We start from the raw sequence: 20,338 nt of genomic DNA on the forward strand, positions 1-20,338 counted from the left end.
AATCTGATCCCACACAATGCAGCGATCAACCACATATGAAGCCGAATCCAAGGCGATCAGATTACTCCGAATGTGAGCTGTCCATGAGCTTACTTGGGTGCAAATGAGGTAGAGGATGGCATTTTGTGTCATGACAACATGGTGCAAAGGTTTTGACTGTGCCCAAAATCGTTAACGGTTATGGCATTGTCTCCATGATAATGCCCTAACATAGGGGTCGGCAACCTTAAAACACTCAAAAGAGCCACAAAAGTCCTAACCGGAAGCCCCCGGTTCAATTCTGGAGCTGACCGGAAGTCCGGTTCCCCCACCATAGAGTCTTCTCCTAGCATGGCATCTTTTTTCCTCTGCCTACCGGATGTCCAGTTTCCCCACCACCACCACCATAGAGTCTCCTCCTAGCACGGCATCTTTTTTCCTCTGCCGACCGGAAGTCCGGTTCCCCCACCATAGAGTCTCCCCCTAGCATGGCGTCTTTTTTCCTCTGCCGACCGGAAGTCTGGCTCCCCACAACCATCACAGAGTCTCCTCCTAGCGCAGCGTCCTTTTTCCTCTGCCTGTCCTAACCAAAAGCCCTATCAATTGTGGAGCCGACTGGTGACAGGGAGCCCTAGGAGAGGGATGAAAGAGCCGCATGTGGCTCCAGAGCCGCAGGTTGCCAACTCCTGTCCTAACACCTCGAGGTTTGTTACAAACATCAACAGAACGCAGGGACAAATGTCTGTATTTCACTAACGGTTACTAGTGGCTTCACATTAAAAGAGCACCGGGGTGATTTCTGTTAATAAAATCTGGTGGCTCCACCTCCTGCCGTCATTGCCGTTCCGCTTCCTACTGACCAAAATCCACTGACTTACCGGCCTGCTCTTAAAAATAGCCTCTTTCGACTAGAGATTGTCACCCCAGATCCCTGGCTGGAAAACGACAATCAAGATCGAGTGACAAATGATGAGGCAGATGTTGGAACAATGCCTTTGTGCCTTCAATACAGGTCCCCTCTCTCAATTAAAAGAAAGGTCGCCCAATGCAAAACCGGAGTGACTTAGCAGCTTAAAAGCAAAGAGAGGGAAATACTACGAAAGGCAGCACCGAATGAAAAAGTTGAATCTTTTTTGCCTATAAAATATGAAAAAAATATATGTCTTTCCAAAAGAGAAATAATCAGATTTGTTTCTCCCAATTAATAGGAGGCAAGAGTTTTTTTGGCAAACCCAGCAGAGGAAACTAAACTTGTGTGTTTGTTGGAGAAACGTCTGCTGAAAACAATAAAACAACGAGTGACATGCAGCAACTCACAACGGCAGCAAAAGCACTTAGTAATCCCCCCCCACTTCCAGTTAAATCACTTTTTCCTCTTTTTTCCCCCCTGCCACATCCAGCTGAATCAACAAGTTGAAAAGCTGAGCCGCCAGGATTATTTTCATACTTGGGAGGAGAGGAGCTGAAATATGGCATTAATAAAGGTAAAGCACATATGCGTGCTAGTCGTTCCTGACTCTAGGGGGCGGTGCTCATCTCCGTTTCAAAGCCAAAGAGCCAGCGCTGTCCGAAGACGTCTCCGTGGTCATGTGGCCGGCACGACTAAACGTGCTTCCTATTTTTCTACTTGCATTTTTTACATGCTTTCGAACCGCTACGTTGGCAGAAGCTGGGACAAGTCACGGGAGCTCACTCCGTTACGCGGCGCTAAGGATTTGAACCGCCGAACTGCCGACCTTTCTGATCTACAAGCTCAGTGTTTTAGCCACTGAGCCACCGCGTCCCTACGGCATTAATAGACAGTTTTTAAAAAGAAATTGGAAAAGTTGAAATCTATTGTGACAACCAACTCCATTATCATATCCATGTTTATTCCCCCCACCCCCCAACCCTTCCTTTATTTAAAATACACCAAACTCAAGAGGCTGGTTTGGCTGGGACCCAAGCACAAAGTACTTCGGGATTACTATTAACCCTAAATAGACATTTAAACTGATATTCTTCTAATTAATTGGCTACTGTCTCTGCCAATGATTCCCCCTCTGCTGAAAGATCACGCTTGCTCTGCACTCCGCTTCAACTCTGCCCTCCTGACATCAAACCACATTACAGCTAAATTAACAGTTGTGAAAATTTTTGCCCTGCTAGTCACCGCTCTGCTCCCCCCTGCCCCCCCCCGTCCTCCCTAGCCTTCAAATGCCATTTCAGTTTCTATCGCGGCAGGGGGAGAAAAAAGGAAGGGGGGAAAAAAAATCAGCCGCTGCAATTTCTAATACAACAGCACAACAATGGGGCCCATTAATAGCCGAACTTCTGACAGCGCCGTTCCCCGTGATTTATGAGTTTGTATATAATTTGATTATTCTATTAATTCTACTGATTACTGCTAGAGCTAATCCAGTGAAGGTCACTCCCTAAAATAAATCTTCATTACTCTTCCGCAGAAAATAACTGCCTCTAACGGGTTGTTTTCTTTAATTAAAACATGAATGTTACAAGAGGCTTAGGGCTTGGCGTGTCTGGTGCCGGGCGGGAGGCTGACAAGCCCCCGGGAGAGTCTCTTGGATCAGAACATTGGGAAGAAGGCAATAAAAACAATTCAAAGGCATCTTTATCAGATGCTGTCAAGCTACTGCGTTTCCCCCCGAAAGTAAGTCCTAACTTGGATAACCATTTGTCTGAAGTGGTGTAGGGTTTCCTGCCTGAGCAGGGGGGTTGAACTAGAAGACCTCCAAGGTCCCTTCCAACTCTGTTATTCTATTCTATTCTATCCTATTCTTTCATTCTAATATCTATTCTATTCTTTCATTCTAATATCTATTCTATTCTACTCCTTCATTCTAATATCTATTCTATTTTTTCATTCTAATATCTACTCTATTCTATTCCGTTTCATTCCATTCTTTCATTCTAATATCTATTCTATTCTATTCTTTTATATTCTTTCATTCTAATATCTATTCTATTCTATTCTTTCATTCTAATATCTATTCTATTTTATTCTATTTTTTCATTCTAACATCTATTCTGTTCTATTCTTTCATTCTAATATCTATTCTATTCTTTCATTCTAATATCTATTCTTTTATTCTATTCTATTCCATTCTTTCATTCTAATATCTATTCTATTTTATTCTATTCTATTCCATTCTTTCATTCTAATATCTATTCTATTCTACTCCATTCTTTCATTCTAATATATATTCTATTCTATTCTATTCTATTCCATTCTTTCATTCTAATATATATTCTATTCTATTCTTTCATTCTAATATATATTCTATTCTATTCTTTCATTCTAATATATATTCTATTCTATTCCATTCTTTCATTCTAATATATATTTTATTCTATTCTATTCTATTCCATTTTTCATTCTAATATCTATTCTATTCTATTCTTTCATTCTAATATCTATTCTATTCTATTTCTATTCTATTTTTTCATTCTAATATCTATTCTATTTTATTCCATTCCATTCTTTCATTCTAATATCTATTCTATTCTTTTATATTCTTTTGTTCTAATATCTATTCTATTCCATTCTTTCATTCTAATATCTATTCCATTCTATTCTATTCTTTCATTCTAATATCTGTTCTATTTTATTCTATTCCATTCCGTTCCATTCTTTCATTCTAATATCTATTCTATTCTATCTTATCCGACCCTATTCCATTCCATTCCATCTTGAGTTTTACACTTGTGCCAATATAAGTCTTACCCCCAAAATAAAGCCTAATTAAGACACCGCCAACTCCAGGTAAAAATTAAGCTAGGTTGAGGAGGGAGGGGGTGAAGCTGCCCTACTACTTACCTTCGGGCAGTTGCAGCCAGGCCTCGCAACCCCCACACATCCTTGCACTGAAAAATGTGACTTCTAACTGTTTTTCACAGTTACCACCTCGTGGTCATGGGATCAAAATTCTGACTGACTCGTATTTAGGGAGGGAGGAAGGAAGGAGAGACAAGGAAGGCCAGGAGGGAGGGAGGGAGGGAAGGAAAGAAGGAAGGAAGGAAGGAAGGAAGGAAGGAAGGAAGGAAGGAAGGAGAGACAAGGAAGGCAGGAGAGACAAGGAAGGCCAGGAGGGAGGGAGGGAGGGAGGGAGGATAGAAGGAAGGAAGGAAGGAAGGAAGGAAGGAAGGAAGGAAGGAAGGAAGGAAGGAAGGAAGGAAGGAAGGAAGGAGAGCCAAGGGAGGCAGGGAGGCAATAGCACTTAGACCTATATATTGCTTCTCAGTGCTTTACAGCCCCCTCTAAGTGGTTTACTGTTGCCCCAGATAATGTGGTTCCTTATTTTACCGACCTCGGAAGGATGGAAGGCTGAGTCAAACTTGAGCCTGATCCGATTGGTGCTACACAATGTTTTGCTTAGCTGAAGGAGAAAGGCATGGATGGCTTCATAAACTACAATAACTTATCCAACATGGTTTACAAAACAAGGTGATTCTTTGGCTTAATGTGTTGTGTGAATGCTCCCAAAGACTACACCATGCTGGCTTTCTTAGCCATCCGCTGTCCTAGGAGGAACCTGAGCAGAATTGCTCCTCCAGAAGCCTCTGAGTATCTGATCTAATTGGGTGTTAAGAGAATATATATATTAAAAAACCCACCAAAAATCAAGAGATCCCTGGACCAGGAGATGGATTTAATCATCTTGTAATATCTTAAACACAACCACAATTGAGCTCAAAATTTCCGTTGCTAAACGAGACACTTATTAACTATGCTGTGCGTCATTTTACGACCATTCTTGCCCATTTGTTGAATCACTGCCGTCCTTAAGTTAGAAACATGGTTGCTAAGTGAATCTGGCTTTGGGTTTGGCGTGTTAGAAGGTCGCAAAAGGAAGTCACATGACCCTGCGGACATTGCCACAGTCATAAATGTGAGTCAACTGCCCGGCGTCTGAATTTTGATCGCCACGGGGATATGGCCACAGTCACAAGTGTGAAAAACGGTCATAAGTCACTTTTTTCAGGGCTGCTGTTAATGTCAAACAGTCACTAAGCAAACTGGGGTAAGTCGAGGACTGCCTGTATACAGCAACTGACTATTTAACAACAACAACAACAACAACAACATCTCCAAGTATTCTGAACGGTCTTTTCCGAGAAAGTGTTTCCTCCCAACGGATTGTGAAGTAGAACTCTCACAAAGGCCTTTGTGTGCTTAGGAGGCATGTTTCAACACAAAGGTTATTTTCAAATTAAAAGGCCTGTCCTGTCAAAACTTGAGAAATAATACGGGCAAGGACAACAAAAGCATTCCATAGCTTTATTAACGACAGCGCTCACTGATCTGTGAATAACCGAGAGAAAAAAAGGGAAGATTATTGAGTTACTTTACCAATCTATCCATCCATCACTGGACAGCAGGTCTCAGACGTGATGGATTGTCTCACTTCACTGATATTTGTCCCAAAGTAAGATTGGAAGGAAGGAAGGAAGGAAGGAAGGAAGGAAGGAAGGAAGGAAGGAAGGAAGGAAGGAGAAAGGGAGGGAAGGAAGAAAAGAAGGAGGGAGGGGAAGAGGGAGTGGGGAGGGAGGGAAGGAAGAAGGGAGGGAGAGAGGAAGGAAGGAAAGAAGGAGAGAGGCAGAGAGGGAAGGAAGGAAGAAAAGAAGGAGAAAGGGAGGGGAAGAGAAAATGGGGAGGGAGGGAAGGAAGGAAGGAGATAGGCAGAGAGGGAGGGAAGGAAGGAAGAAAAGGAGGGAGGGAGTGAAGAGGGAAGGAGAGAGGAAGGAAGGAAGGAAGGAAGAAGGGAGGGAGGAAGGAAGAAAAGAAGGAGAGAGGGAGAGAGGGAAGGAAGGAAGAAAAGAAGGAGGGAGGGAGGGAGGGAGGAAGGAAGGTAAAAACACACTCCTCCACCAAACACAAGTGCGGTCATGCTTTTCATACTTTTAACAGACATCCTGAGAATGCAAAACTCACTCCAGAAAGAGGTTCAATCAAAACAATTTCATTGCTATGGTTAAAAGTTCTGCTACCAAGAATAATAATAATTTAAAAAATGAAATAGATGCAAAGTAAAAAAAAAAAAAGGAAACTAACTAACTGCAGAAAGGTGGTTCTCGATTTACGACAGCAATGGAGCGAGAAATTTGTTAAGCGTTAAGCAAATTCTGCCCATTTTACTGTGACTTACAACCAGTCCCTGCACTTAACATCTGTCACAAACACGTGACGTGATCAAAAGGAGGGCGCATGGCAACCAGAGGCTCCTGTCCCGACTGTGGTTATAAGTGGAGGACCTCTGTAGTGGTGATTTCAGAAGCTGCTTTGAATTCAGTTTGTTCCATTTCGCGTCGATATCCTAGCCCAGTGATGGCGATCCTTTTGGGCACCGAGTGCCGAAAAGGGAGGGCACGCATGTGGACAGGACAATGAGTCCCAAAGGGGGAGCACTTCACCAACGGGGAAAACCAAGTGCCGAAAAAGGAACACTTCACGCATGCGTGTTCCTCTGGGCCGCAACCAGGAAGAGGAGCTGCCCAGGGGGCATGCGCGTGCCGGAAAATGAACTTCCAGTCTCCGGCACGCATGGCAGTCTTCTGCTTACTGCTGCGCATGCCCATGCATGCTCAAGCTGGAAAAAGGAAGACCAGTTCTTCCGGTTTTCAGCATTGCCGCACGCACAAATCCTAGCTGATCGTGCACGCCAGAAACCCAGAAAAGGAACGGGCGAGGCTGGGCGTGCCAGGCAACATGGCTCCGTGCCCCACTTTGGGCACGCATGCCATAGGTTTGCCATCATGGTCCCAGCCGCTGATTTCCCACCAACTAAGACGCTTCTTTCTGCAACTCAACGCAGAGCTCCTGTTCTCTTCCTTCTACCTTCCGTGCGAGAGGCAGGCACAGAATGCAAATCGGCTCTTTAAAACTGGTGATAGCGGTTTTCATCATGCTTGGAATTGGGTGTCATTTATTATTAAATTGCCAATTAACACCTCTGCGTATCTTGTAAAGTCAAGGATCTGGGAGACAGAGAGGTCTTGGGTTTGCAGACGGAGAGAACCCGCGCATTAAAACATGCGCACCCGTGATTAAATCAGCCTTATATGAACTTTGGGTCTTCAAAATGTGAGGTGGCAGCGCCAGGATTGTCTGGGGTAATGGGAAAGAGGTCCAGCATGGCTGCAGAAGGTTAAATTAAAGGATTTGTTTATTTACTAAGAAACCAAGTTAGTTAAGATTTTATACTTTTCACCAGCTTTCTTTTAGGCCTGAGTTACGTACAGGAATCGAACAATTAAAAAGTTGCCATCTTCTACACTGGAGCCAAAGAAAAGTAAGAAGCAAATATCAGGAAAACCTTTTTAGCCCTTAGTCTTGGCAAAAGCTCAATGCTATCTGGGATTATCCGCATCAAACTGGATCCAGCAAAATTTCCCACTCCTTAACCTTAACACGCCATACACGCGGTGGCTCAGTGGCTAAGACGCTGAGCTTGTTGATCAGAAAGGTTGGCAGTTCAGAGGTTCGAATCCCTAGCGCCACGAGTGAGCTCCCGTTACTTATCCCAGCTTCTGCCAACCTAGCAGTTCGAAAGCACCTAAAAATGCAAGTAGAAAAATAGGAACCACCTTTGGTGGGAAGATAACAATGTTCCATGCACCTTCGGTGTTGAGTCATGCCGGCCACATGACCACGGAGACGACTTCGGACAGCGCTGGCCCTTCGGCTTTGAAACGGAGATGAGCACTGCCCTCTGGAGTCTGGAACGACCAGCACGCATGAGTGAGGGGAACCTTTTACCATACAAACTGTGGCTTCCCCTTTAGGAAACAGAGAATTGGGCATCACTTAATGTACATTTGTTGGGCGTCTGTAAAGATTCTCAGTCATCCAGATGGTGATAGCACTGATGATGTTCTCTAGTTGGATTATGAAATGTCTGCTAGCAAATAACCAACCTCGGAGAGCAGCAAGGACCCCAAAGTCCTCCTTGTCCTCCCCTTCTCCACCTCTTCCTCCACTCCACAAACCCCACTCCTTTCTAGTATTGATGATGTTCCCTAGTTGGATCATGAAATGTCTACAAGAAATCAACCAAGCTAAGGGAGGAGCAAGGACCCCAAAGTCCTCCTCTTCCTTCTTCCCCCCTCCTCCCCTTCTCCGCCTCCTCCACTCCACAAACCCCACTCCTTTCTAGCACTGATGATGTTCCCTAGTTGGATCATGAAATGTCTGCAAGAAATCAACCAAGCTCAGAAAGCACTAAGGACCCCACAGTCTTGCTCCTCCTCTTCCTCTCCCACTCCTTTCTAGCACTGATGATGTTGCCCAGTTTGGGTAATGAAATATCCGCAAGAATACAACCAAGCTCAGAGAGAACCAAGGACCCCACAGTCCTCCTTCTCCTCCCTGCAACTGCCCTACCTTCTTCGCTCTGATGATGTTCCTTAGTTGGGTAATGAAACATCTTCATGAAACAACCAAGCTCAGAGAGCACCAAGGACGCCAACCGTTCAATCCTGAGCTTCTAATCAAACAACTATCTGGATCTTACTGTGCTCAGGCTAAACTTTGTGACTCAGCATTGTGTTATTATTCTTTAGAATAGTTCCATGACAGACAGTGATTCAAAGATTTTTCTCTAAACATCAAGTCCATCTCGTACTCTAGAAAAATCTAAGTATCTCTTTGTGTGGTTTTTGGAGACCAAGAGGAGGGGAGGGAAGAAAAACACCCTCCAGGAAGAAAACTAGCCGATTGCCCTTCTTTTGGAACAATGGAATGCTTTCATTTTTATTGCCAGATGTATTTTTGAAACCCCATCATAAAAGTTGTCAGAAGTTTCCATCCTCCACGGAAGGGAGACTCCTTCCATCAAAGGAAAGGAATCCGAGGTTCCAATTCACTCAGTTACGGAAAAGAAACCCATAATAGTAATAATGATGATGATGATGACGATGATAGCAAGAAGATTGCACAAACTGACTACAAGCAGCGGCATGACAAAGTAGCAACAATGGTGCTTTGGAAGATCTGCAAGAAATATCATTTGCCTGTAAGCAAGAACTGGTGAGACCATAAAATAGAGAAAGTTATAGAAAATGAAGAAGTTAAATTGCTCTGGGACTTCAGAATCCAGACAGAAAAGGCACCTGCCACATAACACCCCGGACTTAACAGTTGTCGGTAAGAAAGACAAAAAAAGTCTGGCTAGTGGATGTGGCAGTGCCTGGAGACAGCAGAAGAGAAGAGAAAGAACTGGAGAAGATAACAAAATACGAAGACCTACAAATAGGAATAGAACGATTATGGCAAAGGCAAGCAAGGGTAGTACCAATAGTCATAGGCGTCTTTGGTGCAGTCCCAAAACAACTGGAGCGCCACTTGAACGCCCTGGGCATTGACAAATTTGCCATCAGTCAACTGCAGAAGGCGGTTTTACTCAGAATTGTTTCCATCCTGCAACAATATTTGTAACACCGTCAAACCGGTAGATTTGCCCATCCCAGGTCCTTGGTAAGGACTCGATAGGTAGGCAAAAATGCCAAACCCAGACTGAACATCTGGCTGACTGTGCAAATAATAATAATAATAATAATAACAACAACAACTTATATCAACTTATAACAACTTATATCCACCGACGTTACCTTAACAGTTCCTAGGTCCTTGGTTAGGACTCGAGCTGTTGAGTTACCAACCAGCCCCAAAAGCTGTGAATCTCACCAATGATTAACCTAATAATAATAATATAAAATAAATAAAATAATAAAATCACAAAATACCAGGATTTGCAATTTGAGGTTGAGCGACTGTGGAAAAAGAAATCACGTGTTGTCCCAATTGTAATTGGAGCCCTTGGAGCCATACCTAAAGGGCTACCTCGCTATTTGGAAATTCTAAATTTACCTGACTTGAACATTCTGACTCTACAAAAAAACACCCTACTTGCAACAACTTATATCCTCCGATGTTACCTTAACAGTTCCTAGGTCCTTGGTTAGGACTCCAGCTGTTAGGCTACCAACCAGCCCCAAAGGCTGTGAATCTCACCAAAGATTAACATAACAACAACAACAACAACAACAACAACAACAACAAGAATAATGGACATGGCTTAAGATGGGAACCATCAAGAAAGAAACGGAAGGTTTAATACTGGCTGCTCAAGAACAAGCACTACAAACTAAAGCCACGAAAGCGAAGATACAAAAATCCACTGACAACCCAAACTGCCGACTTTGCAATAACAAAGTTGAAACACATTTAATATGTGAATGCAGCAAAATTGCACAAACTGATTACAAAGCTAGACATGACCGAGTTGCTCAATTAATCCACTGGTCATTATGTAAAAAATATGATTTACCTGTATCCAGAAAGTCATGGGAACATAAAGTGGAAAAAGTTATCAAAAATGAAAAGGTGAAGATCTTGTGGGACTTTCGAATACAAATGGATCGTCATTTGGAGCACAACACGCCAGATACCACGGTTGAAGAGGGCTGAAGTGTATAGTTAGTTTATTGATATCGCTGTTCCTGGAGATGCCAGAGTCGAAGAAAAAGAACTAGAAAAAATAATGAAATATTGCGACCTGGCCATCGAAACTACATGGCTATGGATGAAGCATGTAACAGTGATACCCATTGTCATCGGGGCACTTGGCACCATGTCCAAGAATTTTACAAGATACATCCACAAATTGCAGCTTCCTGCAATAACACCAGCGGAACTGCCAAAAACTGCGCTACTCACAACATCTTATATTTTAAGAAGGTACTTGGTTGATACCTAGGAGCAAACTGGCAGCAAACCGTATCAACCATTAGCACCAGTCACTGGTATTTGTAATGCATTTTTGAATGTTCAGTTGGCTGAGTTTCATGCTTAATGAATAAAGTATATAATAATAGTAATAATAATAGAAATAGAAGAAGAAGTTGGGTTGGCTCGCAATGTTGCAGAGTTGATGCCCAGCTCATTCGGAATGCATATGACTTACAAATGTCTTTGAATCATTCACATAAATATGCATGCATGCCGTTTATAACGGTAGCCTTGATGAGAAGACACAGGATAACGGAGTGCAAGGAACGCTTAAGAGGGTTACATTAACAGAGAATATGAAGAGGCGGTTAGAAATCACAGGGCAAGTGACACCTTATCCTGATCACCCGCCGATAAAAAAATTTGTAGGCCGTGATGTATAGTCAGAGTTGTTGCCACTTGCTAGACCGGTTGAACGCTCTTCCTGGGAATCTTGCAGGCCAGGCGCAGCTGGGACACACATACCAGGATAGAGGAAGTCAGATACAGATGAACAGTTGGAAAGGAACTTGTAGATCATCTAGTCCAGCGGTCACCAACCGCTGGTCTGTAGAAAACTTATTTACATTTTTTTATATTGCACGAAATCAGGGCTCCTCAAACTATGTGCAATGAACGTTTGTGTTGCTGCAGAGAGTCTCCCCCTTCAGGCTCTTTCAGGGGGGCAGAAATTCCGAATTGGGGTCTGCTTCAGCTTTCTGGTGTGGGGCTTTGGGCGAAGGCTAGAGGGAAGCAGTGCTGGTGGTGAAGAGCCGGAGGGCCTCGTTCCAGTGGGATTGCATCATGGCCTGGAATTGGCTGACCATCTCAGCCCGCTGAGCCTCCAGGCGCCGGTACCTGGCCTTGCACTCCCGCAGCTCTTCCCTCTGCTTGGAAAGCCTATGCTCGTAGTCCTCAGTGAGGTGCTTCTGCTGAGCCTCCTTCTCGATCAGATCCAATTTGAACTGAGCTGTTTTGCCAACTCTTTCTCCTGGTGGCTGCTTAGCTCTAACAACTCTTCCTGTTGGGGCCCTAAGGAGCCCAGGCAGGTGGGCGAGGAGTGGCTGGCAAGGGAGGGGCGAGTGGAAGCTGGTGAGGCGCCCCCTGACGTGAGTGACATCGAGTTGGCCACACCCTCCTAGTCATATCACAACCTAGCCACACCCACCCAGCCAGTCATTGGGGAGATTGTATTAGTGGTCTACAAGATTTAAAATTATGAATTTAGTGGTTCCTGAGGTCCGAAAGGTTGGTGACCCCTAATCTAGTCCAACCCCCAGCCCATACGTAGTCCTCGACGCGCGACAACAATTGAGCCCAAAATTTCTGTCGCTAAGCAAAAAACCATTCGTTAACTTGAGTTTTTACAACCTGATATTACAACCTTTCTTGCCACCGTTGTTAAGTGAATCACTGCAGACGTTAAGTTAGTGACACGGTTGTTAAGTGAATCTGGCTTCCCCGGGGACTTCACTGGTCAGAAGGTCGCCAAAGGGGATCACACGATGCTGCAACCGTCATAAATATGAGTCGGTGGCCAGGCGTCTGAATTTTGATCACATGACCATGGGGATGCCGGAGAAGTCGTATGTGTGAAAAATGGTCATAAGTCACTTTTTCAGTGCCGTTGTAAGTTCGAGCGGACACTAAACGAACTGTTGTAAGTTGAGGACTGCCTGTAGAAGGATGAATTGTAAAGCGGAGGGAATCTTGAAAGAAAGACATACTGGTGTATAAGTTGATGAATATGCAGTAAGAGAGTATTAGACACAAATATGTAGTTAGTTCTCTACTAAGGACCATAATTCAGACCGAACCTCTTGTTGTTAAGCAAGACAGTTGTTAAGTGAGTTGTGCCCCACTTAATGATGTGTGCCACCACTGCTAAGAGAATTGCTGCAACTGTTAAGACAGTCGTACGGTCATTAAGCAAATCCTCCGTTGACTTTGCTTACCAGCTGGGAAAGTTACCAATGGTGATCACATGACCATACAACTGTCATAAGTACATGCCAGTTGCCAAGTGCCCAAAGTTTGATCACGTGACTATAGGAATGCTGCAACGGTCCCCAACTAAGAGTCACTTTCTTGACTTATGTCCATCCAAGTCCAAAGCAACAGAAGGCCTATGAGCCATATTTGCTTAAACAGCAGGTGCATGTTTTCCAACTCAAACGCTTAAAGATACGTCAAAAGGAAAACGAGAAAGACAGTTTTTAAAAAACGAACTAGAGGGCCTAAAAAAAGAGGGAGGGAGGGAGGGAGGGAGAGGGAGAGGGAGAGAGGAAATACACTTACCGACAAAAACACTGAGGGATTTCCCCTTGGCCGTACAAAGGAAACAAGAAGGGGGTATTGCCGTAGCGCCCCAGGCACTGCAGAAATTTTTGAGTGGCCTTCAGCCCATCTAGGGTGCAGCAATCGGCCTCCGAGACCATCGCAATGGAATGCAGAATGAAATGCTGCAGGTTGGGAGTTAACTTCTGGGTTTTCAAATAGTCTGCAAACTTGCGATCCTTCTGAGCTGTCTCAGGAGAAGAGAAGAGAGGAGAAGAGGGGGAGGGGAGAGGGCAAGGGAGGAGAGAGGGGAGGGAAGGGGAGAGGAGAGAAGGGGAAGAGGGCAGGGGAAGGGGGGAGGGCAGGGGAGAGAAGGGGGAGAGTGCAGTGAAAGGGGAGGACAGGAGAAAGGGAGGGAAGGGGAGATGAGAGAAGGGGAGAGGGCAGGGGAGGAGAGGAGAGGAGAGGAGAGGGGGGAGGGAAGAGGAGAGGAGAAAAGGGGGAGAGGGCAGGGGAAGGGGAGGACAGGAGAAGGGAAGGGAAGGGCAGGGGAGGAGAGGAGAGGGGGAAGGGGAAGGGGAGAGGAAAGGAGAGGGGAGGAGAGGAAAAGAAGAGGGGAGGGGAGAGGAGAAGAGGGAAGGGAAGGAAGAGAGAAGAGAAGAGGATTTCAGCATGACCATCTTTATATATATCAAGAAAACACAAGGTGCTCAGTTACAAGTAGTCCTTTACTTACGACCGACCGATTAGCGACCATTCTGTGTTATCTTATTCCAAGGTTCCCAGATCATCACTTTCAGATCTAGGGCTGGCCAACGTGGGCATCATGAACACCAAGGTCCAGACCGAGCACAGAGTTGTCTATAGGTCTCCTCCTATAGGTTCTGACCTATCTGGATGGTCTGAATGTCTCCACCCCAAAAACCCAACAATGTTCAACCACCTGGGAACTCCAGCCGCCTGGCCCTTCCTGAGATGCTCCCATGGAAAATAGGGCCATGAGGTTTTAATACAATAATATACAACAGCAGAGTTGGAAGGGACCTTGGAGGTCTTCTAGTCCAACCCCCTGCCTAGGCAGGAAACCCTATACCGTTTCAGACAAATGGCTATCCAACATCATCTTAAAGACTTCTAGTGTTGGGGCATTCACAGCTTCTGGAGGCAATTTCTGTTCCACTGATTAATTTAGTTTTAGTTTTCAGAGAGTGGAATGGGACCTTTCGTCTCCTACCATCAGCCGCCCCTCCTTCTCCCCCAGCGTTCCTCCTCGGGCGATTCTCCTCTGACTATTCTCCGCAGCTGACACGCCCCCCCCCACTCCTTGGCTCTTGGCAATGGCCCATAGCGCCTCTGTCCCACAAGCTTCACCTCAGAGAGGTTCCATTCATTGAAAAATAAGGAGACAGAGGATTTCACCACTCGGGGGAAAAGGTACCCACCTTGGTATTCATCAGGGCGCTGTTCAAAATCCAGGCAAAAGGTCAGAAATCTCATCAGCATTCGTTTTTCCACCATCGTCAGCTGTTTGCTGTTGAAAATGTCCGCTCTGGAACATGGAACCTGAAACAAGAGTTTTGGGTCATCCTCCCTTTACCACATAGGGACGCGGTGGATCAGTGGCTAAGATGCTGAGCTTGTCGATCAGCAAGGTGGGCAGTTCGATGGTTCGAATCCCTAGCGCCGTGTAATGGAGTGAGCTCCTGTTACTTATCCCGACTTCTGCCAACTTAGCACATATGTGCAAGGGAAACCTTTACCTGTTACCTTTTTCCATTTGTCTCAAGCAAAGAGATACAAACGATAGTATCTTTGCAAAGAGGAACTCACAACCGTGGTGCTCACTACTCCCTTGAGAGTCCCACCTGCCCCAACATTAAATGGCCTTTAAGATTTTCCCTCCTTTTTTTATTTTTAATTGTCATGGTTCTATAATTTTTTTTAAAAAAAATCCTAATTTAATTTGTACTTTTAATGTTAATTTTTATACATTGCTTTATTTATCGGTTGTATTATATTGTACGCAGCCCAGGGGCTCTCTTTGAGGGAGTTGGGCGGTTTAGAAATGAGAAATACAAATAAAATAAAAATAATAAAATAATAAAATAAAATAATAAAATAAAATAAAAACAAAAATAAAAACAAAAATAAAAACAAAAATAATAAAATAATAAATAATAATATAATAATAAAATAATAAATAATAAAATAAGATAATAAGATAATAAAATAATAAGACAATAAAATAATAAAATAATAAGATAATAAAATAATAAGACAATAAAATAATAAGATAATAAAATAAAATATAAAATACATACTGAATAGATGGAAGTAAGAGGCAGGAATCAACAGGACCACCACATTCATGAAAATTGCAATAGCAATGGCACTTAAGAATTATATACCGCTTCTTATAATACAATAATAATACAATAGTAGAGTTGGAAGGGACCTTGGAGGTCTTCTAGTCCAACCCCCTGCCTAGGCAGGAAACCCTATACAGTTCCAGACAAATGGCTATCCAACATCTTCTTAAAGACTTCCAGTGTTGGGGCATTCACAACTTCTGGAGGCAACTTCTGTTCCACTGATTAATTGTTCTGTCAGGAAATTTCTCCTCAGTTCTAAGTTGCTTCTCTCCTTGTTTAGTTTCCACCCATTGCTTCTTGTTCTACCCTCAGGTGCCTTGGAGAATAGTTTGCTTAGAAAGGGCTGTAAAGCAATTCTTATTGCTTTACAGCCCTTTCTAAGCGGTTCGCAGAGTCAGCCCATTGGCCCCAACAGTCTGGGTCCTCATTTTACCTAACTCGGAAGGATAGAAGGCTGAGTCAACCTTGAGCCGGTCAGGATCGAACTCTTGGCAGTGGGCAGAGTCAATCTGCAATACTGCACTTTAAACAACAGGGCCGCCACAGCTCAGTGAAAAGGAATGCTTTCCAAAGAGCCGCGAGTTCAGTGTTGTCATCTGGCTGATTCGCGTACCTGTTCCACTCTGCCATCCCTCAGTGCAAGAATCCGGGTGACGTTTTGGAACTCGGCATATCGGCTGACGTTTGACTTAATGAGGAGGTCAATCAGCAACCCTCGGGAATAGAGGAGCTGCAGGAGGGAGAGCGGGAGAAAAAAAGAGAACATGTATGCACATCCTTCCAAGAAAACACGACTGCCGTTGAAATAAAACTTTTTTCTTCCTTGCTGTTATTGCTTGCAAGGAACCCGCTGCCGAGAATGCTGGGCATTTTGGTAAATTACATGTGGCTCTTCTCGCTGAGGAAACCGGAACGCGGACAGTCTTAAAAATAAATAATGACATTTTGAAAAGCAGCAGCAAATCAGCCCTGGGCAGCTGGAGGAAATAACCTCAAAGGCTGAAGGGACACTAGGTAAAGGTAAAGGTTCCCCTTGCACATATGTGCCTGTCGTTCCCGACTCTAGGGGGCGGTGCTCATCTCCGTTTCAAAGCCGAAGAGCCAGCACTGTCTGAAGATGTCTCTGTGGTCATGTGGCCGGCATGACTCAAGGCCAAAGGTGCACAGAATGCTGTTTCCTTCCCACCAAAGGTGATTCCTATTTTTCTACTTGCATTTTTACGTGCTTTCGAACGACTAGCTCGGCAGCTCACTCCATTACACGGCACTAGGGATTCGAACCGCCGAACTGCCGACTTTTCTGATCGACAAGCTCAGCGACATAGCCGCTGAGCCACCGCGTCCCTTGTAAGTAGCCTACTATCCCCACAAGTATGAAAGTAGGGGGAAAAGAGCCACCGCATCCATACCAAATATTATTATTACCGAAGTAATATGTTTCTGCCAAGGAATAATACCCCACTAGGAAAAAAAACTGGAAAGACACTTAGAATTCGAAGAAGCTAGAGGTGGTCCTTGACTTACGACCACAACTGAGTCCAAAATTAACAGTGGCTAAGTGAGTTTTGCCCCGTTTTACGACTTTTCTTGCCCCAGTGGTTAAGGGAACCACTGCAGTTGTTAAGCGAGTAACACGGCTGTAAAGTGAAACAGGCTTCCCCGTGGACTTTGTTTCTCAGAAGGTTGCCAATAGGGGATTGCATGACCCCGGGGACCGTCGTAAATGTGAGACCGTTGCCAAGCGTCTGAATTTTGAATCATGCGACCACGGGGAGGCTGCAACAGTTGTCAGTTGCGAAAAATGGCCGTAAGTCACTTTTTTCAATGACGCAACTTCAAACAGTGACCAAATATACTGTTGTTGAGACAAGGAGTCTCTGTATTTGACATTATTCAAATCAAAGAGTATCTGGAAGAAAGTTTAAAAGATTCTTATTGGAAGTATTCACGATGCTCAAACCTTTAAATCATAAAAAAAAAATCTAGCTATATATTCTGGAAGGATACGGTGGCTCGGTGGCTAAGACGCAGAGCTTGTCGATCAGAAAGGTCGGCAGTTCGGCAGTTCGAATCCCTAGTGCTGCGTAACGGAGTGAGCTCCTGTTACTTGCCCTAGCTTTGGCCAACCTAGCAGTTTGAAAGCATGTAAAAAATGCAAGTAGAAAAATAGGGACGACCTTTGGTGGGAAGGTAACAGCGTTCCGTGCACCTTTGGTGTTTAATCATGCCGGCCACATGACCACGGAGATGTCTTCAGACAGTGCTGGATCTTCTACTTTGAAATGGAGATGAACACCGCTCCCTAGAGTCAGGAATGACTAGAGGAGGAGGAGGAGGAGGAGGAGGAGGAGGAGGAGGAGGAGGAGGAGGAGGAGGAGGAGGGGGCCAGCCACATGACCACGGAGACGTCTTTGGACAGCGCTGGCTTTGGAATATTGATAAGCACCACCCCCTAGAGTCGGGAACGACTAGCACATATGTGTAAAGGGAACCTTTACCGTTATATATTCTGGAAGAATCTATTTGACAAGACTTCCAGAGGTTTTCATCTTCTTTCTCATATTCTACATATCTTTTCTACTTCCATCTTCCCTGTTTTTTGTGTGTTTGGACTCCGAGCTGAATGCCTGCCTTCACTTCTCCCATATCCCAGCAAACATGCAAGGGTTACAAGTTGAAACCATAAAACTTAAATCTCCTAAATACCTTTGCTCGCTTTGTAGAAGCTCCAAATTTATTATACATTCTTGGAAGGACGTGAATGTAAAAAAGAAAAAAGAAACGTCGCACAAGATAGATGACCTCACTTCGAAAAGGCAATGCTCCACTGGAGAATGTTAAGTTACAACATGCCATCATTCTCAAAAGTCGTCGGAATCACAAGGAGACGACTTTGCAAGGCCAGAGAGAGAGAGAGAGAGAGAGAGAGGCGCAGAGGAATTCGCTCTCCAAATCCAAGCCCTGTGCCTTGTCCAGATGTTGGGCAGAAGATCATGGATGGCAAAACAGACCAAAAACAGGACCATGGAGAGCTCTGAGAAAACAGTTTGCTTTGATGAGAGGTTAAATCAAAGCAACTTATGACCAGTTTTTGCAGTTATGGCCATTGCAGCATCCCCATGGTCAGACGATCAAAATTCAGACGCTCGGCAACAGACTCATATTTACGACGGTTCCAGTGTCCCTACGGTCATGGGATCCCCTTTTGCGACTTTCTGATGAGCAAAGTCAATGGGAATGCCAGATTCACTTAATAACTTAACAACCGAGTACAGCTCGTCCGCCGGGAACCCACGCTGAATATTGGCCATTAATACGATTGAGCGGGTCCAGAGGTATTTCACGAGAGGAGTCCTCCACTCCTCTGCTCACAATACCTTATGCCACCAGGCTTGAAATTTTGGGCTTGGACAACCTGGAACTGTGTCGCCTGTGGTTCGATCTCAGCATAGTATACAAAATTGTATGCTACAACGTCCTACCCGTCAACAACCTCTTCAGCTTCAACCACAATAATACACGGGCAAACAATCGATACAAACTCAAGGTAAACCGCTCCAAACTCGATTGCAGAAAATCCGACTTCAGCCACAGAGTGGTCAACGCCTGGAATGCTCAACCTGACTCCGTTGATACAGCCTCAAACCCTCACAGATACAACCTCAAACTGTCTACTGTGGACCTGACCCCATTCCTAAGAGGTCCGTAAAGGGGGCATGCATAAGCGCACCAGCGTGTCCACTGACCCTATCTTACTGTCCCCATTTATCTGTTTTTTCCTCCTTTGTTCCTGTTTATGTAGCTCATGTTTATGTGGCTCAGTGGCTAAGACGTTGAGCTTGTCGATCAGAAGGTCGACAGTTCAGCGGTTTGAATCCCTAGCGCCGCGTAACGGAGTGAGCTCCCGTTACCTGTCCCAGCTTCTGCCAACCTAGCAGTTCGAAAGCACGTAAAAATGCAAGTAGAAAAAGAGGGACCACTTTGATGGGAAGGGAACAGCATTCTTAGCGCCTTTAGCGTCTAGTGATGCTGGCCACATGACCACGGAGACGTCTTCGGACAGCATTGGCTCTTCGGCTTTGAAACAGAGATGAGCCCCTCAGCCCCTTAAGAGTCGGGAACGACTAGCACATACGTACAAGGGGAACCTTTACCTATATTTGTTATCTCGTACATGTTTGACAAACAAACAAATAAACTGCAGCGATTCACTTAGTACCTGGGGTAAGATCGTAAAACAGGGCAAAACTCACTTAACAAATGCCTTGCTTAGCAACAGAAATGTGGGGCTCAATTGTAGTTCAGAGGTTGAGAACTAACAGCATTATTAATAAACAAAAGTGACTTTTTTTTAGAAAAACAAACAAACAGAAAAATAGAGTTAAGTCCCTTACCTTAGAGATTAAATCAATATTAAACCGCCTGCCTTCTTTGACAATTTGGGGATAGGTGATTTTCCTTGGTTCAGCTGCAGCTTCAGGTACTGGCTCAGATTTATGGTCTCCGGTTTCCAATGCGGCTGAATCAGGCATGATGTTGTCAGCGGACTTCCCTTCCAGAGAAGTCCTTCCTGTGTCCTCTTCGTCACTGGTAGCTTGGGGATCGCTTCCTGCATCACTCTGAGGGCGGATCTCTTCGCCTTTGGCCCCACCGCCTGAAGACAAGCCTCCGTCCTCGACCTCGGTGACCGCAGAGGTTTCCTCTGAATCTTTAGTAAAGGCGGAAGTGGCTGAGGCGGAGGGTCTTGGCAGCGCACCAGCTTCTTCAACATCTTCGGCTGAGTCCTGGCTGGGTTTGTTGGTTTGTTTTCCGCCAAAGAGAGAAAGAAAAATCAGTTCTCCAACAACCCTGATTTGCAATGTTCCAGTGCAGAGCTGGTGTTCACTTACCTTCCCTACCGGTTCACAAATGTGAGTGTGTGCATATCCAGCCACCTCCATGCGTG

General features: G+C 44.7%; 1 protein-coding gene across 1 annotated transcript in view; it reads right to left on the minus strand.

Moving 5' to 3' along the window:
• CHM (CHM Rab escort protein) overlaps positions 1–20,338 on the minus strand; it is a 64,501-nt gene that overhangs the window by 20,455 nt on the left and 23,708 nt on the right. Inside the window, exons 5-8 of the mRNA XM_081964117.1 lie at positions 19,788–20,181; positions 16,007–16,123; positions 14,464–14,584; positions 13,043–13,268 (exon numbers count right to left, since the gene is read on the minus strand). Coding sequence (XP_081820243.1) covers positions 13,043–13,268; positions 14,464–14,584; positions 16,007–16,123; positions 19,788–20,181 — 858 coding nt within the window. The remainder of the gene's footprint in view (positions 1–13,042; positions 13,269–14,463; positions 14,585–16,006; positions 16,124–19,787; positions 20,182–20,338) is intronic.

Source organism: Natrix helvetica, assembly GCF_964273705.1.
Source record: "Natrix helvetica genome assembly, chromosome: 11".
Lineage (NCBI taxonomy): Eukaryota > Metazoa > Chordata > Lepidosauria > Squamata > Natricidae > Natrix > Natrix helvetica.